At 43.8% G+C, this 25,769-nt stretch overlaps 1 protein-coding gene across 1 annotated transcript in view; it reads right to left on the reverse strand.

Moving 5' to 3' along the window:
• The window catches only part of LOC119383888 (N-acetylglucosamine-1-phosphotransferase subunits alpha/beta), a 68,182-nt gene that overhangs the window by 14,362 nt on the left and 28,051 nt on the right, over positions 1–25,769 (reverse strand). Inside the window, exons 12-18 of the mRNA XM_037652160.2 lie at positions 23,893–24,007; positions 22,926–23,131; positions 21,227–21,381; positions 20,426–20,559; positions 15,984–16,219; positions 3,694–3,878; positions 2,515–2,667 (exon numbers count right to left, since the gene is read on the reverse strand). Of these exons, the coding sequence (XP_037508088.1) occupies positions 2,515–2,667; positions 3,694–3,878; positions 15,984–16,219; positions 20,426–20,559; positions 21,227–21,381; positions 22,926–23,131; positions 23,893–24,007 (1,184 nt within the window). The remainder of the gene's footprint in view (positions 1–2,514; positions 2,668–3,693; positions 3,879–15,983; positions 16,220–20,425; positions 20,560–21,226; positions 21,382–22,925; positions 23,132–23,892; positions 24,008–25,769) is intronic.

Consider the following 25,769-nt stretch of genomic DNA (forward strand, 5'->3'; position numbering starts at 1 on the left):
GCTATTGAAAAGCATGCAAAAAAATAAAGGAGACCGTAGGTACAATGGTTTTCACGGCATAATTATGTCCAGTATGCTGGACACTAGGATTCATTTGTTTCACTTATGGGTACACACATTCTGCTTTCTTCCTTGAAAAAATGTTGCTGTTGTTTCTGTCAGAAAGTTAATTGTCGTTTAAAACAGAAAAATGGTTTGTTTTGACTTAAGAAAAAGAAAAAAAATCTATTGTTAACTGTCGCGCATAGCGTTCAGCACCACGAAGGGGTAAAAAGCTAGGAGGGAACGCGCTGAGCGTCCACAAGCCAACGTCCTCCGACGCCGTTGCCTCCTCGCTCTTGGTAGAATTCCCAGCGTGCTCCTGGTTCAATTTTTATGACTGGGTTTCAAGATTTTCACGTGACGTCCTTCCTAGTTTCTTTTCTCTCCTCCATGTTTAACACAATGCACGCCAATTGCTTCCCGGTGTCCAGTGCACTGGACATGAATACAATCTCGCATTGCGAGCAAACTTCCGATTACAAAAGCTACCTTTTTGCAACATTGTTTCAAGAGGGCATAAATCAGCTCGCACGATTTAAGTTACTTGAATTGAGCGAAGATAACTCCTCAAATAATTTTGTATGCTTCAGCACACCATGCGCGCGCGTTTCCTCTTGATTGACACCATTACTCTGATGCGCCCCCATAAGAATATGGAACTGAAGGAGGAACTACATTCAAAAAGATATTTCTCGCCTCTTACACAAGCTGTCAAAGTGGTTTCGGCTTCGATTGTGGCTTTGCTTGCTTTTCTGCTGCGCTTTTTTTGTTATGTCCAGTACACTGGTCACGGGGTCGGAAAGGGATATAGAGAGACGCCAACCCCCCTCATCCCCGCTTTCTTTTTCAGGGAATACCTTTTTCTTTTTGACTAACCCAGTTCGGGTCCGCCACGGTGGACCAGTGGCTAAGGTGCTCGGCTGCTGACCCGAAGGTCGCGGGCACGGTGTTCCGTTGTCGCGGTTTTGATTCCGGCCGCGGCGGTCGCATTTCGGTAGAGGCGAAATGGTAGAGGCCTGTGCGATGTCAGTGCACGTTAAAGAACACCAGATGGTCGAAATTTCCGGAGCCCTCCACTACGGCGTCTCTCATAATCATATCATGGTTTTGGGACGTAAAACACCAGATGTTATTATTAACCCCGTTTGTCGCGGCGGCCTCAACCAATTTGCCACAATGGCCTTATTTGTGCACGAGCTAAAATATTTTTGAAATTCGTGTTCACCTGTAAACTCATTATCGCTGTTCGCACAAGCTATATTTCCTATCTATTTCCATCTGTTGGCTACCGCCACTGAATTTCTTGATGTTGTGCATTTACTTTCAAATCAGATTGATATGTGCGGTTACCCTGATAAAAAACGAACGGCCAGCAGTTGAAGAGTTGTCGCAAATGCAGCTTTGTAAGCGACGCGGCCCCCGTTGAAGCGGCTGACCTGAAGCCTCGATACACCCAGCGCAGCCTGTCGGAAAAAACGCGAAGCGCGTCCCCATGTTCGGCGAGGAGGCTGCGTGACGGAGGCGGAACGTCGGTACACCTAACCTATTCGAACATCGTGACCACAAGTAACCCACTTGTAAAGGTGGTTTCACTGCAGTGACGAGTGCCATGCCGTAAAAACACCTATCCAGGAAAAATCCACACTGTCGCAAAACCGCACTTAAGTTAAATGAATCATGTTACCCTCACATCAATTAATAACTTTTTAAGTTTAAATGCTTGTTATACGGGTTTATATGCTCTAAGTAAATTTCAAAATGTAACGTATTTTACCAGTTATCACTTACATCCTACTAAAACTCAAATGCTGCTACTATTCAAAGTTGCTTCCACTTTTTCACATGCCTTGATCCAATTTCAAAAAAAATATTGTGCAGGTTGGTTGGTTATGATCAATAAGCTAATTTTTCTGTATAATATGTGATATATACTTTTCGAAATATTCGATTCGAAATTATTCGACCAAATCACTATTTGCTTCAAATTCGCTTCGAACCTAAAATTTACTATTTGCACATCCCTAGTTTCAACGTCTAAAATTTAAGACAGCCTATGAACTTGATCTATCATGTACGTGAAGGCACCATGAATGAATCAAAATTATTGGGCATGTCCAGAAAGTAAAATCACTGCCTGTAGCACTCGTGCCTGCCCACCAAAGAGATGCTATTTCTTCAGCTGTTTACTGATACACGTTGTCAGTAAAACCATTGTTGTTAAACGACTGCCATGTTCTTTGTTTTTCTGTCCAATTTCCATTCAGAAGGAATGCCGCCCTAAAAGCTTCTCGTCGTTCCAGAAGCTGCTCTTTTAGCCCGCATGAGATCTTGCTTGACGAACTGTAATAAGGGTTAGTTTGATCCTTGTGCGAACGCTAGCTGTGATGTTATCTTATGCACGCTGGTGTTACGTGACTAAGTCAAAATGCATTAGATATGAGGGTCTAGCTCAAGCTGTGAAGCTATACTCACCCTGACTTGTCGACATCAAATGCATCAAAGTGCTCCTCTGGCAGTATCTCATGCTTCTCGCTCATCAAAAAGTAGAAGTAGGAGAAGGCAAACTGCATGTCGTTGGGGCTGCGGATCTTGTGCGAAGACGTCCTGTCGAACTCTTCAGGAAACCTGCACAAGCACACACAAAAAAGAATGAGAAAAAGAAGTGAGTGAAAAACATGAACGATGATTTTCAATGTAAACAAACAGTGAAACAATTCAAGAAAAGTTGCTTTGTTAACCATTTCATGGCGCAGATGTACTGGTATGTACTGGTAACAATATGTACTTCTGCATGTCAGACTCTACCTGTAAATGCAATATCTGTATGTTCTCCACTGTTTATGCTCGGATATGCACGGTAACACGAAGCTGGGAAGCTCCGAAGTGGTTCTGCCATCTATTGCCTATTTCAAAAAGCTTAGCTCATACTCCATCTGGGATTATTCCTCCTGGAATTTTGTTAGCAGACGCAGAATGCAACAAAATGTTTATGTGGTTGCACTGCATGGAGCACGAGTGTTTCTCCCTTCAAATATTCATACTGTGGCACAAGGCCATCATTCTTCCATGTTTCTGCCATCTGCAGTATGTTTACAGGTTTTTCCTTAATTTTTGTTTCTGACTGTGCTTACAACAACGCATCTATTTTTGGGTGACAAGGGTTCTCCTTCCACCAGTGCGCTTTCTCCAACGTAGCTCTGCACTCTGTCGCATCGCTTTACAGCTTTTGCTTTTTCTTGCACATATTAGAATTGTCTGGCCAAGATTCAAATGAACAAAACTGCTCCTTCCTTGAGCACAGCTGTGCGATCACTTTTGAGCTTCCAGCTCATGTGTGATCTCAAGATGTTGATTAAAGAGACGTCTCTGTTGTCTCCAAATACAAGCCAAGTCCAGACTTCAAAAATGGCAGCTTGTCATCCGAGGAAGAGGCAATGTTGACTGCACACTTCTGGTCAAATATTTTTTTGAGTAACAATTGTGAAACTACTCAACAAAGTATGGATAAAAAAAATAACCTTCATTTTAACCAAATACATACCCCTCCAGTGTTTAAGAGCCTTTATCTCTCTCTCCCTTTGTAGTTTTCACCAAAAAAAAGAAAGAATAACAGAGCGATGGATTCAAACATCTATGAAATTCTCAACTCACTTATCTTGGAGCCGTTTCATAACTTCAACGTCGATCATGTGTGCCATGTGCGAGGGGACCTTGCGTGTCTCGTAGCCGAATGCAGTGTTGAACAACCGGTTCACGTGGCGCAGAGAGTCCCCAAAGGTGTCCAGCAAGCGTCGCCGATGCCACCTGATGGGCTCTACTGTTACCTCCGTGTGCCTCTGTTGAGAAATGTACAATAAAAAGTGGCAAAAATGTCTATTTCAAGCCAATAAGCTGTTGCAACAACCTTTGCTAGAACAAGTGCTAGAGCCAAAGAGCTTGTTTTTTCATTATAAGACATCTGCACCCAAATCTATGAGTGTATAACCACAGCATCAATTTTTCATGCCTTCAGAAATGTTAGATTACCAGAGGCAAATATACAGGGTGCCCCAGCTATCTCTAGCCAGAGTTTGAAAATACGCCGATGTGCTCTATGATGCAACGACCTAATGCATGTTGCTGATTATTGCATGGAGTAAGTCACAATATTTTTTATTGTTCTGCTTAATTGCTTAATTAGGCAAGTATCATTAATTGACTGTTGAAGCAATGAAGCTGGATAAAAGGCTCCAATGAGAAAGCTATGAAACAGTTTTGCAAAACATACGATTAGACAGTTTCCAAGTTCTTATCTGTTACGTTTTAGTGTTTTTTGCTTACGACAGATGCCCACAAAAATACAAAAATATAACGTGGCATGCCTGCTCGCACGCCGTGTTGCAGTGCTCCCTATAGTCAGGGCCGTAACTAAGGGGGGGTTGAGGGGGTTCTGACACCCCCCGAAATTTTTTCATTCTTTAACTTGTCGGGTGATAGTCAAATACTTGCATGCCTTCACAGCGACCACGAGTTGCCAAAGTTTTCCGTTCTACACACAAACACCCCCCGAAAAGATCCCTGGGTACAACCCTGCCTATAGTTCCACAGCCACCACCATCGTCGCAGCCCTGTCGCCTTTCAAGCGGCAGCACACCGGCTCATTGCTATGAAAAGCAGAATGTTAGGGAGCACTGTAAGCATAGCTCGCATAGGCATGCAAGTGGGCATGTCACGTGGTATTTCTTTGTATTTCGCAGGCATCTGTGGTAAGCAGATAAGCACTAAAATGTAACAGATAGGAACTTAGAAACTGTACAATCGGATGTTTTGCAAACTGATCTACAACTTTTTCATTGGAATTTTTTGCCTAGCTTTATTGCTTCGAAAATTAATTAAATAATCTAGCATAAGTATGCAATTAAGCAAAACACAAAAAAATAGAGTGACATACTCCATGAAATGATAAGCAACATGCATTTGCTCGTGTCATCATAGAGCGCGTCAGCATATTTTTAAACTCTGTCTGGCTAGAGATTGTTGGGGCACCCTGTATAAGCAGAAACCCAGTTTTATGACATTGAGGGGACCACACAAAACTGTAGTATAATAAGAAAACTAAGAATATAGCCATGATTCTCATTCAGTCACGCCCAAAAATGGTTTCAGACCATCTGAAAACTGGTAGTATGAATACATTCAAGTGGATTTTTATTCTGTACCCTTGAAAATTGGGTGCACACTAGATTCGTGTGACTCAGACAGTACCAGAGAGGCATCGTACAAGGTGGGGTCGGTGTGAAATTGCGTTGCATAATCGAAGCTTGTAATGCATTAAATCTACAAGCGTTTGGCCAGGACCAAAGCAATTCATTGCAAAATGTGTTGTCACATGACTGGGCAACATAGTATATAATCCAAGTTCCACTGTACACAAAGGCCTCCCCACTCTTCCATAAGCCTCATAAATCCTCTACATTATGCACAATAGCAATGTTGACAGACTATCAGGACCATACAAGTAAAGCTCTTAAATATGGAATGCCTCAGTTTTCCATGTACAACAGCAAGCGAAAAACTATCTGCATTCCTGCTCGACACACTGTCTTATCAGAGCTTTCCGTATAGAGCAGGGGTTTGAAACACACGGCCTCCTGGCCGCGTGCCCTCACTAGCGGCCCAGCTCGCACGTGACAGTTTTAGTCCCATATTTCCTTCATTTTCTTAATAAGTATGTTCATGAGCAACAGAGGCATGACTGGTCTAAAGCATTTTTTTCGTGAGGAACCCCCTGCAGTCACCATGTGTTGATACATTACCGTGAAACAGCCACTCTATATTTCAGAATTGGCATCCAGATTTTCGGCATTTTGGAGATCGGTATCGATATGTTGTTAAAATCCTGATGCCCGATCCCCTTCAGAAATGACCCATGCATGAGATAAGGGAAAGGTCTTTCAAGTGGCAATGTTAGCTCACATTTTGTACAAACTACACCCCTCCCCCTTCCGTACCTTCTTCACTGCCCTGGCCCCTGCGGTTCTAAATTTAGTGGCTGCGGCCCGCCAGCTGGGGCGAGTTTGAGACTCCCAGTATAGAAGCACTAACTGAGCACGTGCTTGTTCAACTTCCCTGCCTCTCCTCTTTGTTTCTCTGTCTCTCTATGTGCAAGTTGTATCTGCTAGAAAGGTTCAGTTCTGACCACAGTGTAACAAGTCACAGCTATCTTCTCTACATGAAAAAATAATGAGTTGTGATGTGTTTTCTGCACTGGAAAACATGTCTGTTACTCACACTTCTCACAAACGTCGCTGCAAAATAGTAGAGAAAGTGCTCTGTCGCAAAGAAGTGTGGTTGGAAAGCAAACTCTAAGCAAGGGCACGCGAGCATTTGCCAAGAAGGAAAAATGCATTTATACATCTGTCAAAAATTTGCACCAGGAGGGAATGAGTTCAGATTGGGCTTGTGCGAATATTCGAGCACTTTGAATATTTGAACGAATAACACAGTATTCGAATTCGCTTCGATTCGAATTTAAATTATTGAAAATTTCGAAGTATTCGAAATGAACGAATAGGTGTATGTATATTAGTCCGCTTATAAACCCCCTGTAAAGGTGGTTTCACTGCAGTGGAGGGGTGCTATACGGTCAATACACCTTTCCAGGAAACATCCGCACTGCTGCGAAGCCCCACTTCAAGGTTAAATGAACATATTACCCTCACATCGATTCATCATTTTTTAAGTTTAAAAACTTGTTATACCAGCTTATATGCTCCAAGTAAAGTAAATTTTAAAACGTAACATATTTTACAGGTTGTCATTTGCATTCTACCGAAAGCCAAATCATGCTACCAGTGCTGGGCAGTATCGAAGATACATGTATCTTCGATACTATCTTAGATACTCTTTGGCTATCTTGTATCTGTATCGCGATACGCCTTGCAAAACGAGTATCTGTATCTGTATTTCCGATACATTCGATAATGTATCGTGTATCTTAAGATACAAGATACTGCTATAGAAACACCACCGTGCAAAACAATAAACGTCGACCGGAATTCCGGTTCTCAAGCTGATATTGCTGCCACTAAGCCACCTGAACAGAACTAACGACAGTAAAATTCTTGTATATTTCCGCCAGAGCACTCCAGCGAGCACAGGCGATGATGTTTAAGCGTCCCGAGCAGGGTCACGTGATGGCGCTCGAGCCATCGCGACAAAAACATGCGTGCGAACGTCTACGCGCTGCCTACCTTTTTTTTGTACTTGTTTTCTTCCTTTTTAGTTGTGTTGACCTCATGACACTTGTTCATAGACCCTGCACTCTGCTGCGTACTCCAATGCGTGCGGCGTCTTTCGCACAAATTCTGATGCCGCTATACTGTCGCTATCGAAGTTTGTCGTGCGTGATGCTTCGTTGCAATGTCTCAAGAATGCAAGAATGGGGCTGCTTTGCGTCTCGCGCCTTTCACACATCAGCAATGTGAAAGATCTTGTGGATGCAAGCTTGACTACATAGTACGATGAGATTGACTTACATGCAAAGGAGATTCCAACAAGCGTCCCACTATCGGTGCTGACGTTAGATGCAATAGAACAAGCATTTACGTAACAGGAAATATTTTGACGTACCGTGTCTTTGTTCTTCCTGCTACATTATTCGATAAGTTCTTTTAATGATAACTTGATTGTTAGCACAAGTGCTTTCCTTGCTGTCTTCCGTTTTTGCATCCCATACATTACCTAGTCCTCCGCATAGCTTTTCGCCCATCTGTTTATTGTAATATGTCTTTTGTAAGCTGCTTCTGAAATGCGTTCTCTGCTTTATTCTTATTTTTTAACGGTCTGCGAACGTGGTTTTATTTCATATTTCGCGGGCTTTCTCTAAAAGCCCGAAAACATTCACCACGCAGCATGTACGCTGCCAAAAAAAAAAATTGGATCGGTCGTTTTTAAATTCGCTCTACGATGTCTCGAAGCGCAGTTGGTCCTAAAGTGAATATTAAAAATGTCGCCATGTCGCATAATTGACCTTATTTAATTAACCAGTTAAGCTTAGTACAAAACATACCATAACGAGTGCCACACGAACGACGGCAAACCAAATACCTTTGGTTTCATTCAGCGGCGGTTAACCACTTGTTTTGTTTTCGTTTTTTTAATATTGGGTTCTACTTACGTGAAACACCCTGTATACTCATTCACTTTGATTGTTTGATACGGAACGACCTTGCTATATGACTTAAATATATTCGTTTTCCTTTTTTTTAGGTCACCTTAAAGTATTCTTATTGTTACAAATCCGCAGGTAAGCAGTGCCAGAAGTGGCAATAGTGTGAAGAGCATTGATACCCTGCGGCGCTTTGTGCCTCTAGAACACTTTTGAGACGTTTCCTGGCAGCTCATGTTATCTCGGAGGAGGAGGAGGAGAAGGAGAGAAAGGAAAGGCAGGGATGTTAACCAGTCTAGAAGGACCGGTATGCTACCCTACACTGGGGGAAGGGATGGGGGAGATATAAAGATAGAGAGAGAGAGAGAAGGAGAGCACGCACGCACAAAAAGTCACACACATTTCACGGTCATCATAACGACGTTAGTCTATAAACCGACGGTGCAGGTCTGATGCCTTCAAGAAGTTTAGCACTGCCTTCGTCGCCTTCACCCGCGATGACCTATCAGGACGACATTCCAGAATGGTTCCTGCCGTCATCGGTCTGGGATCTATGCGAGCAAGAGCGATCTCGGAGAATAAATGGTAAAAGATTGCACGTTAGTGAATATGTTGCTAACGAACGCTTTACGCCAGCAGATAAGTAAAATATGAAAATTCACTGCAGTTTTATGTCCTCAATTAATTGGGAGCGCCGACTATGCAGTTCATCGTCTTTACACGATGCGTCACAAACAATACCGCTGCCAACATTATTGCTGCTGCAGTCCTGCCGATGGATGCGGTATTACGAAAACAATATGCTTGCGGACAAGGTAAGACTGCACAGCGGAATTTGCGCCATCGTGCGAGGGCACTTGCAGGTAGATGGTAACCAGCTAGCTAGTCGCCAAGTAGAGCAGCGACACCAATAAACTACAGAAGTGTCAAGCAAAAACAACTAACAGCGCAGCAGTTAAAGAGCTGTCATGTTAAGCAGCCAAACAAATCTTAATAAGTCGTTTAGAAATGAAACTAATACGTCTTGAGCAAGAAGGTTTTATCTTGTGATACAAACACGTATTTTGTTAAAATTAAACAAGGCTGGTCGCAGTTAAGAAATTTTTAAGTAAACATTTCTACATAGGCCTTTGCTGCTTCATTACATAGATATATAATAGCAAATTTGCAAATGTATCGAAGTATCTTAAGATACAAGTGGGAAGTATCGTATCGGATACAATTACTCCGCGAGTATCTTGTATCTGTATCTCAAATATTTCTTGCCCGTGTATCTTGTATCGTATCGCGATACAATTTCAAAGTATCTTTGCCCAGCCCTGCATGCTACTATTTAAAGTTGCTTCCACTTCCTTTGAACCAAAAAGAATGACATTTGCACATGCCTTGTTACAATTTAAAAAAAGAAAACCTTGTGCAGGTTGGTTGGGTCATGACAAATATGCCCATTTTTCTTTATATGTGATATATACTATTCAAATTCAATTCGAAATTACCGTATTTTCCGGTGTATAAGTCGCACCTTTGTATAAGACGCACCCCCTACTTTTTACAACTTTCGAAAGAAAAAATGATATATAAGACGCACCTTTGTATAAGACGCACCTATTTTTAACTCAGTCGACATGATAAAACACAATGACCCACGCAGAGCACATTGATTGCGAAATGCGTAGTCACGCACGGCACTGAATATCTGTAAGCAGCAGTTTTATTAAGGCGCAGAAAATCACTATTTATTCTACTGGATTTGAAGCCACATCCTCCGGCGCACTGTCAAAAGTTCTTCCGCCTCGGTTGGCAGCATCGCTGGGTTGCCGTCATCAGCCTCTGAGTAACTTTTACGCAGCATTGTAAGCACCTTGAAGCACATCGTTGGCACTGCCTGTACTATGGTGGCTACCATACCTTTAGGGCATTACCAGACTTGGCGAGAACACATAAACAACGAACGCGCCGCACGGTTATCACACGATCGTCGGATACCACCTACACACGCATACAAAACGTAAATGGCGACCGGAAGCCGGAAGGTGCGACTACTGCTAGACTGCAGCGACGTCTCACACAGAAACTGATGATGATGATAATGAAGTGGTACTTTCGCTTTTGTAACTGATATTGTGGGCGCTACAACGTTACAATGGACCGTTGTGGTGCTCTTTTTTATTTATTGCCTCAGTTCTGTGGGTTTAATTCTTCGTTTAAGAACAAACAATTCAAACAGTACAATGGGGCACGCAACAGTGGTGGCTTTTATTGCGGCCGTAATCTCCGTGGTCGCCGCGCTGCTTGAACAGCAAGTAGCTGACATCTAAGATCGCAGCCGCTTCATTGTTACAACAAAATTAGATATATTTTTACGAATGCTCTCGAGCTCTGTTTATCGTACTCATAAATTAAATATAAACAAATTGGTCTCGCAGAAACTTTTTGCGTATATAAGACGCACCGTTGTATAAGACGCACCGGCTAAAATCTAGGAAAAAAGGTGCGTCTTATACACCGGAAAATACGGTATTCGACCAAAATGACTATTCGCTTCGAATTCGCTTCGAACCTAAAATTTACTATTCGCACAAGCCTAGTTCAGATATTACCTGTGGCAAGTTGTTTGTCCTCTCGTGTTTTTTTTTTTTTAATTTTCCATTTCAACACTTCCACTAAAGAAAGAACTTTACCCCATGCTTTCCTTGGTTTCATTGCCCAATGACTTTATAAACACGGTCGTGGTTAAAAAAAATCAAATGCCTCGATTCCCCTTCATCTTGCTCATCCAATAATTAAGCACAGCAATTCAGCTATGCATACATCTGTAAGTTGGTGTGTGCTAGGAGGTGATGTTCCTGTCCTTAGAGCTGTTGATGTCAGCAGATGACAGCCTAGCACACTCATCTGCTAGCTTATTTCATAGCTGAATATGCTACCAAGTTCTCGCATGCATCCTCTCTCCTAAGCATTTCATCAAAACTTTGTAGTGCGGCTACAAAGTCACACCAACTAGCCACTGTTGCAGCTTTATTAGCCAATTAATTAGCTCATATGTCTTGTAAAACTGTTGGTGCTAGGCTCAATTCCCAAACTAGGATGAATTTTTCTTCAAGTGCAAGGCTTTTTTCCCTGGAAACCTGTGTTTGTTTTTGACACAAAAGTGCACATACACAAATCGTGTGCCACCACGTCATGGAGCCAACACCAATTTACAATTGCACCAGCTGCGAGAGATCTTACCATGAACACAGCCTGCGTGCTTCAAACCGAGTGGACACAAAAAGCCTGGACACAATAAGACTGCACCAACAGTGCAAACAAGCCAAGTGCCTCCCACTCATTGAAGGTATCAGAAGGTTCTCACTCTTTTCCTGGCTTCCCATGTATATACAGTGGAACTTCGATTATACGTCCCCCAGTCCTGCGACGACCCGCGTTTTACGACGAATTGGCTTGGTCCCGGCAAAACCCCCATAGAAATAATGTATTAAAAACCTCAATTGTATGACGCAATTTTACTCCGGCCCCGCCTCGTACGACGCTTCGCTGGACTGTCTGAGAAAAAAAAAGACCTACGATGACGCGGGCTGGCACGCAAACACACTGTGGCCGGGCGAAAAAGTCGGGAAACCAAGGAATCGAGTTCGTATCCGCGCTGCCACCACAGGGCCTCTTCAATTTTTCGACACGCGGTCGGCCACAGCTAGCCAGAGCCAACGTTGGCCGGAGCCAGCCGGAGCGCATTAGTTTTGTCGCATTGCACTGCGTACTTCCGTTGTCGCCTTTTTTTTTTTTCTCTCTCTTCTTTTGGGTGATTTTGTAGTGACCGTTGTGAGCAGATAACATGGCAGATAATTTCGAGCTCGCTTTCTAGTATGCGAGAACTTTCACTAGATTTCGTGTCGTTATACCGGACGTGTTGAACGGCAATTGTTGAGCCAACGTTTGCGACAGCCGCGGGAACCGGAACTCGCCGCTGTCTAGCTACCAGAGGGCTGGGGCGTTTTAGCCGCTCGCGATTGGTCGAAGCTTGCAAATCGAATAGGCCTACTGCCGTGCTGCCATTCAGCCATTCCTTCACGTGTTTGCCTCATCGGTTGGTTGTGCTGCGCCGCAGCTGCTGTTTACGTGCAAAATTTTCTGTGTTCGGACATTGGTGTGCGAGGAAGCTTTCGAATTCTTGGTTGCGAGTGCTGCGTCTCGCAATGTCGCGGAACCGAAAACCGCTGACGCTCGGAGAAAAGCTTCGCATAATCGAGGAGGCGGAGAAGCGGAACGGAGCAACAAAGGCCAGCATTGCCCGCGACCTGAACATTCCTGAGTCGTCGCTGAAAACGATCCTCGCGAAGAAGAACAGCATCCTACTAAATGCGGCAAAGTTCGGCCTGAACAGGAAGGCCGCGAAAGATGGCAAATATGCTGCCATGGAGAAGGCCCTCGTTGAGTGGTTGCGTCAGGCCCGCAGTTCAGGAATTGCCGTGGATGGCGCAATTTTGAAGGAGAAGGCTGAGACAGTTGCATTGCGCTGCGGCATTGACGACTTTAAAGCCTCCAATGGCTGGTTGGATCGCTTTAAAAAACGCAGTGGAGTTGTGTACAGCCGCTGCTGTGGAGAGAGCGCGTCAGTCAGCTCCGACACTGTAGAAAAGTGGACTGCATTGCTGCCAGAATTGATACGGGAATGACGTGTTCAACGCGGACGAAACTGGATTACCGTATAGACGCGTGTAAGGGCTGCACCCATGTAAGGGCCGCACCCCGTTTTTTTGAAGTGCATATTCTAAAAAAAAAAAATCCGCGTAAGGGCCGCACCCACACTTTCCTTAACCAATACGTATTCAAAATGCGCGCGTGCGTAAGCTTCTAGGCGTAGTCGATAGATGGCGCAAGTAAACGCAACCATCATCATTGTCACCAGAGTATATATATTTTTGGATTTTATTCGTGTTAAGATGTTCGTGAAGTGGGCTAAAATTTTTAACTTTTTTATTAGTATTCATAGACCCGCCAACTAAAGGTTAAAGCAGGATTTTATCTTTAGCTTCTCCCATCTCTATACAAACGCGCTATCGGCGCTATCCATATCGGCATTAGCATCACCAACTTTGGCATGGCGTTCGCGTTGTTCGGTTTGTGCCCATGGTTTGTGCAGTGCAGCCAGCCATTTGCTGTAGTTTTCTGCACTGTTCGATGACCTTCGTGCTAGCTTGTTTTCTACATGACGTTCACATTTTCGCAAGATGGGCAAGTACCTGAATAGCTACACTGCTTGTCTATATGTTGAAGGTCATCGAGTATGCTCTCGAGCATGGGAAACGTGCCGCCGGCAGAAAATTTGACGTTGACGAGAAGTGTGTTCGACGTTGGTGTGCTCAAAAAGAAGCCTTGCGAAACACCAACAGCACTAAGCACGCTTTCCGAGGAGAGCAGTGCAAGTTTCCCGATTTGGAAGAAGACTTGCTCCGCTATGTGACTGAAGTGCGGAATGATGGTCTTGCACTCACAACGGACATGCTGCGTTGCACGCAGATAGGATCCACTTGGGTGGATCCTATCTGCGTGGAGCTCGGTGTTGACGGACATTCTGTCCCGAAGTTTTAAAATCGCCGGGATATCTAACAGCTTGGATGGCACGGAAGATGACTGCTTGTGGGGTGACAGCGCTTCGCAGCACACCATCTCATCTCGCACTCGCAGTCTGAGGACTCGCCGAGTGACAACGATTGAGCACGTATGTCGCAAGAAATGTCGTATACTGCAATAAACGCTCTTCGTTCGCTAACTGGTGCGTTTTTACTTAAAAAAAAATGTCGCGTGTATGGGCCGCACCCTGAAAATTGGCCCTCATTTCTTGAAAAAAAAGTGCGGCCCTTACACGCGTTTATACGGTATTTTATAATATGCAGCCAGAACAGACATTGGCATTCAAAGGAGAGAGCTGTCACGGGGGTAAGCGAAGCAAAGAGCGTCTTACCGTATTGCTTTGCGCTAATGAAGACGGCTCTGAAAAGCTTCCTGCCCTCGTGATCGGCAAGTTTGAGAAGCCGCGATGCTTCAAGAATTTGAGAAGGCTGCCGTGCCAGTACACGTTCAACCGGAAAGCCTGGATGACGGCTGCTATGTTTTCTACATATCTGCAGCAGCTGGACTCCAAAATGGGGGCTAAGAACAGAAAGATTCTTCTTCTGCTTGACAATGCGCCATGCCATCCATCAGATATGTCGCATTTGAGAAATGTGAAAGTTGCATTTCTGCCCCCCAATCGCACTAGCCAGCTGCAGCCACTTGACGCTGGCGTCATCAAGTGCATGAAACAGAAATATCGGAAGTTTCTGGTGCAGCGTCGGCTGGCGGGCATGGAACGCAAGCAGTTGGATAAGAAGCTTTCTGTGCTTGATGCAATGCACTACATTGCTAGTGCATGGGACGCAGTCACGCCAGAAACCATCGCCAACTCCTTCAGGCACTGCGGCTTTAATAGAAGTGGTGCTTGTTCTACCAGTGAAGCTGCAGTGCCTGTTGACGACGAACCAGAGTTCGGCAGCCTGGAGCTGCCTGGATCTTTCGCGGACTATGTTGGTGCCGACGACGACGTTGCAGTGTGCAGTGAAGTGTCGCTGGATGGCATTATCGAAACTGTGCGTCCCGACACTGCGGGAACTTCCGACGAGGAAGAGATGGACGACGCTGCAGAGGCTAGCGCGTCCGTTCCGACTTACGCGGACGTGTTGTGCTACGTCGACCACATTCGGCGGTTTGCTTGCGCCCGCGACGAGATCGGCGACTTGCTGCCAGATGTTGCAGCTATCGAAAGAAAGCTGATGCGTTGTGGCTGGGCAAACTCTCAGAAGAAAATCACAGATTTTTTTAAAAGGTGAGAAATAAAGGTTCGTTCACACCTCCGATAAAATGCGTGGTTGTCATTTTTTCAATTAATTTAATCTACGTTCCTCGGAGCAGCGTAGGTTTGTGCCACGGACTTTCTTAGGCATTATGTGCCCGCTGTTGTGGGGCAACAATGACCGTCACTGCCTATATTCTCGGTTTTTCGATTATACGTCGCCCGGATTATACGACGATTTTGCGCGGTCCCCTGAAAGTCATATAATCGAAGTTCCACTGTATACTGAGAAAGGGTGACTCATAGCAAAAGATCTTGAACAGAGGTGAAAAACCAATATAAGCGTGTGAAGACAAAGGGAACAGACAGTGAAACAGTCATTCAGAATAGCCATATGACCAGCCCAACGGTGGAACAAGAGAATCCCCAAGGTACAGTCAACAAGTGTAAAGAATCACTTCAAGATTACGCGGTGGACTGCTAATTAGGATCAGGCACTGGTAAATATCTAGGGACATTTCAACTTCTCGAACATCTGCTAAGGCATGTGCTTGTACTGTAGTGCTAATTGACTTTTGTTAAATCATCTGAAAATTTGGGCGATCTAACCAGCCAAATGTGCATGTATATGCAATATTTGTACTAAATGTAGGAATTCAGAATATGTGTGTTCTGTGAATTCTGGCCTCTGACCCTGTCTTTGGACAACAACAGGCATTTGCTGGTGCACCAAGGGATGTTTAATTATCCATGCTTTCATGGCGCGTTTCAGGGGACCTATACAACAGTCCTTGGAATCTGCCTGGTGACTGCATCCCATTGATGGGGAGTGACAGTTTTATTTCCAGCATTACGTTACTCCAAGGATAATGTAAATGCTCCCTGTCCGTCAACAGTCAATGAACCTCGAACGCCAGAGTCAAAGACATGCATGCTGTTGAAGATGCAAGTCATCCTCACCTTCATCAAGGCACCAAACACGTTTTGTTTTTCCCACGGCAGCCAGCCCTCCCGAAGACCGAGCAGCGCCCGTTGAGGTGGCCGAAGCGCAGTCTCATTGGCTGCAGTGGCATTTGAGGCAGCCCCTTGCCGGAAGACGAGGTCAATGTCCTGGTCTCCGACCAAGGTGGCGTTTTTTATGTACTGCTCAATCAGCTGGGACTTGCGCTTACGAAAGCCTTTCAGGGTCACCAATCCTGTTTGATAAGATAGGTGCCGACATCAGAAATAATAAGAAGTCACAGCATGAACTACTCAATAACAGTAGTAACCCAAATAGGTGCTGGAAAACAAATTCAGGCTGAACAAGGGCAACATTGGGGAAACACAAATGTGAAGGCATGAGCACGATCAGCATTTTTGAAGGCAACACAACAATCTGCGATACATAAAATGTTTAAAGAATTTTATATATCGAATTACCTCTATATAGAACTCTCTTGTGATCCCTTTCAGGTTCAATATATCTGGGTTCAACCGTGTAATAGACTATATGTTGGCTACACAGACAAACCTTCAGTAAATTTTTGTTGTCCAGAAGATGCATATTGTCATCACAACGTCAAAACCACCACCATGCAAATATACATTCTTAACTAGAGTTATGCATACATGTGGTATCTAGTTCACCGCACACAATTTCTAATAATTTGCAGAAAGTGTTCAAGTACTGCTTTTCTTAACCCTTTCACACGCCACCTATGAAGAACTGCCTGTAAATGCATTTAATCGATACAATGTTATTTCAAGGCACTTGATATTATATTGCAACACAAATAATGTCGTGATATGTTCTTTATGCATGTTATAGTAATCATTCCTAATTACTTTGTAATTAAATATCTATTTATTCTAAAGCCATTCATGCTCTGTTGTTGCATAAACAGAATGAAATCTGAGGCTAGAAATATAGTGCAAATTCGTTTTTGGTTATGTCCTGTTGAACAAAGAAAAATTATACTTTTGACGTGGGTCGGAGGAAGCAGCACGTCGAACGACTTGACAAATATGGTAGCGCCTTCTGCAAAGTGATCGTATGCAACAGTACACTGCAAAATGAAGCTAAACGAAGACAAATTTATTATGCAGGAGGTTCAATTCATCGAAAGCTCAATGTATCGTGCTCTTTCTTAGCCCCTAGTCGATACAAATACAGTTGAACCTGGATGTAACGAAATTGACGAATGTCTGCAATATTTCATTATACACAGGTTCTCGTTACATGCAGTTTCACTTGAAAATCGGCAAGTATAATGCAAAACAAAACCAAAACAAGGCAAACATCCCTTCAGAAGACCTCACCTCTCACATTTATTCAGAAGGAAAAAACTGTGTGATTTTCCCTTGTGTTTTCTTCATATATTATGACATCAAGCGGCGCTCCATGGAAGTTCATTCATAAAATGCAGCTTCATCATCCTGCGCGCCAGCGGCACGACGCAAGACGTCCAATGCGTCCATCACTTCTTTCATGGTAGGCGCAGCAAACAGTGGATCTTTCTCTGATGCACCTTCGTCGTGACTGCTATCTCGCACCATTTCAACACGTGCCGCATCTGACATTTCTTCAGTACATACGGCGCCGTTGTCAGCAAACGAAAATACGCTAAGTTCAACGTCGTCGGGGACTCCCCCGTTTGCAAGTAGTGCATTCCACGATTCGGTTACATCCGCTGGATTCGCAGGCTCCTCTTCGTCGTCGCAGATTCCAGCTTTAACGACCTTTGTTTGGGCCTTGGTGAAGCAATCTGAAACAGTCTGAGCTGCAACTTCTTGCCATGAAGTGGCAATCATCTCGACGGCTTGATAGATGTTGATCTTCGTTTGCCGTTCAAAACGAATGTCCAGAAGAATCTTTTCTATCACACGACGACGGTAGCAGCTCTTGAAGCTGTTGATTATTCCCTTGTCCAGTGGCTGTATAAGGGATGTGCAATTAGGAGGAAAATATATCAGCTCTATGTTTGAGAGCTGAAGGCCGTCAACATTGTCCACAGAGCAATTGTCCAGGAGCAAACAGATTTGGCGGCCTTATAGCTTGATGTCTTCGTTGAAGTCTTTCAACCAATCAGAAAAGATCACACACGACATCCACGCCTTTGAATTGGCCACTTACTTTACCGGAACTCGCTTCGTTCCCTTGAAGCATCTGGGCCGGGCGCTTTTCCCAATAACCAACGGGACCCATTTGTCACTGCCATCACTGTTGGTGCAAAGCAAAACCTTCATGCAGAGTTTGCTTTGCTTGCCTCCGTGGCAGTCTTCTCCTTTAAGCACCAGCATGCGATTAGGCAGCATCTGATAAAGCAGCGCAGTTTCACCAGCGTTATAAACGTCAGCTGCCTCGTAGCGGCTCAAAATGCCAGGCAGTTCCACGGCCACCCACGATGCACAAGCATCGCTGTTGGCAGAGGCCAACTCACCGCTAATGATCTTCCCGACGACTCAGTTTCGGCTCTTAAATCCTTGCGGCTAGCCGTTGCTAGCTTTGAAGTCGTCGTTGCCCAGGATGCAAGCAAAATCCTTCGCTTTTTGTTGTAGGATGGCGCCACTTATGGGCACATTTCGAGCATGTGTGTCCAAAATCCGCATAAGCATGACTTTGTCAACATCGGCGAACGTTGGCAATTTCATCCTTTTTTTCTTCGAGCTTGTGCCCAACTCTACTGCACTGCGGATGCTGTCTTTCGCACTCAAGATAGTCAACAGGGCGAGTGTCAACGCGCAATACACATTGCTGACCTTGACGTTCGCTTTAAGACTCTCGCTGCATTTACTCACACACGATGCAACGACAACAAAACACGCACGAGTCTAAAAAAAGCAAACAAAATCAGGTACACACAACAGTGACACCTGGTGTCGCGATGCAGAAGCATAAAAAAGGGAAAAAACTCAGATCTGCCAGAGAGCGGCGTTAGGGGAGCTACAAACTTTCATCATCATCATCGTGGCACACCGGATCGGTGTGCCACGATGATGATGATGAAAGGGGTGTCACTAGGTCTACCCTTCTTAATTGAAAAGTTGTAGCGTACGGTGCTTTGAACAAAAATTACCTATCAGAATTCAAAATGCGTCACTTTGAGGAGACTAGTACTTCTCATTTTATGAATCTGAACAAAAAGGAAGATAAGGCGTTAGTATTTGCAGCCTCCAGGCTATGAAGGATGCAATGAGGTCAAGCCATTTCGCATGATGGCCATTGGTTTAGAGAGAAACTTAAGAATTAAAATTAAATACTGGGATTTTACCTGCCAGAACCATGACATGATTACGAAGCATGCCGTAGTGGGAGACTCTGGATTAATTTTGACCACCTGGTGTTCTTTAACGTTCACATAAGCCTGTACACAGGGGTGTTCTTGTGCTTCACGCCATCCAAATGTGGCCACCATGGCTGCCAATCAAACCTCCATCTTAAATCTTAGCAGCAACACACATAATAAGTAGCGAGTTGAACTTGCATCAAATTACAGCACCTATTAGTACTATAGTTATTTGACAGAGGTTGTCCCTTGTCAGAGAACAAAAAGAAGACAGCTTACATGACTGACCATTGTTCTGGGTGAAAGGCAAATTACAGCCGATGTTTATGTTATTGGTGATGGCAATGTGCACTGGCTGGCTCGCCAGCAAGCTGGACAGTGCGAGTGGTCACAATCGCAACAGAGCTTGACAGCAGTTTTTGCTCGCAGGCAAGTTTCGTAATTTGGGGAAATTGCAATTCCTTAGCAGTCAGTGCCCCAAAGACTTCAGAGAGCAAGGTGTCATGTCCCTAGTGCGGTTTACGAATGCTACAAAAATACAACTTTATTCATGTTACTTATTATGGATTTTCCATCATTTCTTTCACTGCTTTCAAGTTTCGACAACTGAAGCATTGGAATTTCACAGCATATGCCAAATGCCAATGCTTCACAACATATTGAAGCCCTAATTTTGGTTAAAACAGACCTTCTCATTGAATTATCGCAGTCTGCCATAACAAGTGTCTACTGTATAACTACGAAGCGCAAAGCAATGTGATATGCTCCTGCTGCCCTTATGTAAACTTTGGACGCATTATGTAAACTTGGCTATAGAGAGCTGGATGCTGACAATCATGACAGACGGAATGTTGTGGAATATTTATGGAGATGTGGAACAAAATGAGACAAGAATAAGCAAAAAGATTTAAAGTCGGATGGTAGTTGGTGTTTTTAGAGCAACGATTCCTAAAATGATTATGGGCAAAACTAAGCTATTTCTTCGTGTACAGCTCGCTTTGTAACAACGTTTGACATACCATACATATCCATATGTTAGATCGTCTCAGCTTGTATCAGTGATTGCCCATCACTGCCCAACCACTGACCAGTGATCGCCCAATGCAAGGTCCCACAAGGTACTACTAAACTAACCTGTTGAGTATAGGACCCTGGCTTCCACTATCTCACGCACAAGTTCTCCAGGCAGCATCGAACGTCTCACATCGACGTCCGCATAGCGATACAACTCCTCACCATCTGGAAGCAGCTCTGGATCCGGTGGATACCTGCATGGATTGCATTTTCCAAGAACAACTCAACGCTTTCAGCTGAAAATGTTTTGGTTGGGGTGTGAAAAAGTGTAGACTTTCCAATAAATTAACCAATGTTTAGCAGTGCCTTCAAAGGCCAACTCCGGCAATTTTTTGACCATGTTAAAATAGTACAATTAACGTCCGCAATACCTTCCTTGGATTCATTGTCCGTTGGTTTTCATTACAGCTGGTAATATCAGAGTTTAACGAGACGCACAGCAAGGAAATTTCAATTTGTTGAAATGAGGTGATAGATGTGGTGATAAATGGGATGACAGATGTACAGTACTGTCCACTGTTAAAGGGAACACTCCAATGTGCACTTTTTAAATTGATGGCCCCATTACTGCAAGTTGATGTGGATACACAGTTTGTGCACGGTACTAGTCTGTCCAAAGGAGTCAGAACTGTGAACACCAGCAGTCTTATGCAAATATATGCTACTATGCTTTCGCAGGAGAGCTAAATCTGAACATGCCTTGAACGCAAGTGTTCCCTTTAACAGTGGACCCGTCTGTACATGTACATTGTGACGAGAACTTGAAAGGAGGTTTCATTTTGCTTGTTGTGGGGCATGTAGCAAGAAATACCTTACGTAACTAATCGCTCAGTGCAATGAACTTTGGCACCTCATATTCACCTCATATTCTCTGGGTATCCTGTAAAGTTGACAGTTTCCTCGGTAACTGCCAATGCCTTCACTGGTGGTGAGCTCACTTCTGTTGGCAACAATGGCGCAGCAGTGGTTAACTTCTCTGCCGGCACATCCACGCCAGTCGTCAGCGTAAACTTGAACTGTAACAGAAAACAATAAAAGTCATGTGCTGCTTGGCAACAGGCAAGTACCGACTGTTGCAAAGACTATAGAACAGCTGGACCCTTAGCTCTCTTATTGTGTCCTTTACTTTTATCACACTCAAAACACACAAACATGTGGAATTTGTTGCCATCAGTGGTCAGCAAATCTCTTTAAAGGAAACAATTTGGTACTGTTATGTTAAAATTCAGAATGCACAGGTAAATAAATTTCAAAGCTTTGTTGCTCGGAAACTAGTGCAAGAAAAGGCTATGGCGTGCCGAACTAAGATACCAAGTAAGATAACTGGTCCGCGTTAAAGGCTTACTAGAACGTGAACGCTACCCTGGAGTTGTACATAAGATACCATGTTAAGACTGCCACAAATCGTATATCCGAGGAACAGGCAACTTCAAACGGCATATCAAGCAGCACCAAAATGACATAGCTGAGGAACATGCCGCTGTCAAGGTGCTGGCTGAGCACCACCTTAACAGAGGTCACAACACTGACTGGAATCCTGTGACTGCCATCGACATGGTATAACCGTAGTCATCCCGACTTCTTTTGGAATCACTGTTAATCCAGTCTTCACCCCATACACTTAATCGGACACATGGAAATCTACCCCATACATACGCCACATCGTTGCACCGTCCACTACATATGTAAAGGCAGTACCCAACTTGTTTCGTGTTTATGTGAATATTAGACCTGTAGTGGTCTGTAAATGTCATAAAATTGTTCTTTGTTGAAACTTGGGTGAGTGCTTAATTGCTGTCAAGAAATGTTTACCCACACCAGATGGCGTTCCATCAAACCTTGAACTATGTATGTTCGCTATATGTTCTTACCCTCCCGTAATAGCCTGGTAAGCTTACGGTATCAAAAATAATTATTTCACACGAAGCTCAATCAATTGTGCAGCACCTACCTACCCCAAAAATTCCTGCCATTCCAAGTTTTTTACCCTGACTTCTTTAAAAGAACCCAACACCAGTACTCCCATATAGTACTCCCTCCCTACCAAAATAGGCAAAAAAATTGGAGCTCACTCGGACTCAGTCAAGAAATATATTTTGTGCTTAGGGCTCACTTGGACTCAGACTCACCAAAATGTTACTCACAGGCTCACTCAGACTGACACTCATGGCTCGATCCGAGTCTGAGTGAGTCGACTCGTGAGCAAGTTTGCCGACCTATGCTCCCTACTATGGCAATCCCATACTTCACCTTTTCGCTCCCGCATTTCAGATGCCTGTACCCACCATTTTCCTGGTTTCTTATTTTTTTTTAAAGACTCTGAGTTTAGTAACCTTTCTTTGCATGCAAGCTTATTCACCTCCTTCTCCTCCATTAAGGGTGAGCTGGGTGTCCATAAAAACACTGCTGAGGAAAGCAGTAGCTGCTCCAATGAAGGCAAGCAATCTCTTTTGAACTGGTGGCTCCAGAGACAATGCCTGTTCAACAACTTCTAATCTTTACAGCTTTCTTTGTTATTTCATTTTTAATTAGCTTCCACAAACACCTAGCACGGTCCTACCTCAAAGGACACACTGCCCCGCAGGCCAGTGACAGTCAAGTCCACTGTGGTGGCACTGCTGTTTGGGAAGATCATGACTGTGATGACACTGCTCGGCACAGACACTGCCACCAGGCGCACAGCTGCGTTCTCCTCGTAGTTTCCGTCGGTCAGGGAGCCACCCTCTCCCAGAAAGGAGGACAAGTTGAAGTAGGCAAGCGTGTGGCCTGCATTCACGAGGAACACACAGCACACAGATGACATCGCAGAATATTTTTACCCCTGGTGGTGTTATCTCGAACTATACTTATCATACCATGAAAGCACAACACTACAATTCTAATGCGGGGCTCCATCCGGACCATCTGCCAGCATATAATAAACAAGATCTATGATCCACCCCAACAATCGTAGCAGGACTGCATTGAAGACAATCATGCATGCATAACGAGTAACATCAATCTTATGCTGCAGGAAAAGTTGTTAAATTGCAAAAAAAGTGTAAACAAACAGAAGTAATACAGATTCCAGCCGTTCTTGTGGAAGAAGTTTCAAAGACTTCCAAGGCACAGGCAAGCGATTACCAATAACTGGGAGCACGAAAACAAAATACTTTTGTCTGAATTAACGGAAATTTCGTGAATGAAGAATGGAACGAGCCACGACCAACCACCACAAAACTTCCCACAGAATTAAACTGGTTTTGGAATTCGCCAATTTTGCAGCCAGATATCCAAACGAAATATACTAAGCCTAGGAGAAATAAGCATAAACGCTAAGCTGCCCACATCCCTTTGACAAAGCAAGAAGTTAATCTCAGACCATAAATAACTGACATCCTTGCCTGCGTATTAGCAAACCTATTTCCTACGCACACATCATTTATGTACTATGTGTTCACACTAAATGTAATGCACTTAAATGCACTGCACAAGTACATTCCACAGAGAAAAGTTGCCAAATGAGATGACAGATCCCTCAAGCTCACCTGACGGGAGGCTGTAATTCTTTTGGTGCCATGATAGGTCCAGAGAATACAGTTGGCCATAGTTCGCTGTTCCGCAATCACCGGCATCAAAAGCACACGGCAGTACGTTGCACGCCTTTGTTGAAAGCAGCAGTAAAATATTAGAGGAGAAAAAAAAAAGCACTAGTTAAGCCTAATGGTTAGGAAGTGACGGATCAGCTAGTTTGGAAACATGAGAAAGGCTCACAGAAACATGCAGTGATCAATAGTGGCAAAACAACAGATGTCACCCAAGTAAACATTCAAACACAAAGTCCTGCACAATCGAGTGCTCTTGTTAAAGCATTGGATACAGCTTGAGACATCAGCTGTTCTGCACCACTGGTGATCACCTCACAAAAAGTGGAGATACCAAGTACCCATCACCAGTTATTTCCCATCATCCAACAGGCCACAGAAATCATCCCCAACGCTCTAGCATGGAGTTCCGTAGCTGGCTGCAACTCCCAGTGCCTGAAGATTCTTTACTCAAATCACACGAATGGCAAAACTATGTTACTCGTAGTCAGGCGACTCAACAAGCCATAGAATCAGGGAGGAATCCTACTGTCCAAAAAGGGTGATAAGATTCACATATCAACTGCAAACATCGGCAAGCTTGAAGGCTGTGAAGCTGCGTGCACACCACACATGTAGACAGCGATACACCTCATGCGAAAACCCCATTCAATAGTGCACGATGTCTTTACATGCTTTTGTGCATAAAAAATATGCTTACTTCGAGAGTCACTTGCCGAGCGTGAACTGAAAGTACAATAGTTAACAGTCATAACAAAACAATGAGGAGAACTGGCTGCTGTATTGTCACAACAGGCGCTGTGTGCGCAGATAGTGTCAAGAGCGCGAGCACATCACACAGTGACAAATGTTAGCACCCTCTTGAACCTTGCCTTTAAATATTTAATGCAGCGCTAGATAAACCAATCCTGGCATTTCTATTGCACCAGGTCCATCACGTTGCATCTTTATGGTAAAAGCTGGTACAGTTGCAGTAACCCGTGACTTTGGCCAAGGCTACAAAGAAAGTACAGAATTACTGCTTATTCTCAGAGTGGTTTTCATTGACAAAAAAAGAAGAATCAAATCATTAATGCGTGTGCTCCTTTCTAAATGTAACAAGGTAAAACATGTCTCAATGGTAACACAGATATTTTCAAGACATTATTAATGCCCATCTTTAACTCAGTGTTGCTGCAGAGACATTTCTGGGAGAACATTTATAAAATACCTTACGTAGCTTGTAGTCTCAGACCAAAGTGGCACGATCAAATACCAAGATGCACAACAAGATACAATAGAAGAATGTGCAAATACTATGTTCTAGGGTTACTTGACAGGCTTCAAGCCCTGTGAAGTGCTTCAGTTCACAACAAAAAAAGTTGCAGAATCGAATATTGACAGTGACAATAGAATTTCATAACATTACTCGTTTGCTAATGTAACGGTTGCGTTGCTCTTAGACAAAACTGATGTCAAGTAGAGCTGTGCGAATAGCAAAATTTTGGGTGCGAAGCGAATTCGAATAATAAAGATTGAGTGCGAATCGAATCGAATAATTTCGAATAATTTTCGAATATTTCTCGAACATTTTTCGAATAATTCGAAGTGAAATTACAGAAAAAGTTGCAGTGAATCCCTAAGTATGTTCTTGTGAAATATCAACATGAAAGTGTTTCTTTTCGCGAGGTTGATGAAGCGCTGGTGGGGTCATATTTCATAGTTGTCTTTCTTATCAAGAATGAGGCAATGTAGAGGCCGAATTGTATTTATGTACATGATTTGGTGCAACCGAAGTGTTGCCGACAACACTTTACACGTGATAGGCAGAGATGCCATTT

The sequence above is a fragment of the Rhipicephalus sanguineus genome, chromosome 2 (genome assembly GCF_013339695.2).
Source record: "Rhipicephalus sanguineus isolate Rsan-2018 chromosome 2, BIME_Rsan_1.4, whole genome shotgun sequence".
In the NCBI taxonomy this organism is placed as follows: domain Eukaryota; kingdom Metazoa; phylum Arthropoda; class Arachnida; order Ixodida; family Ixodidae; genus Rhipicephalus; species Rhipicephalus sanguineus.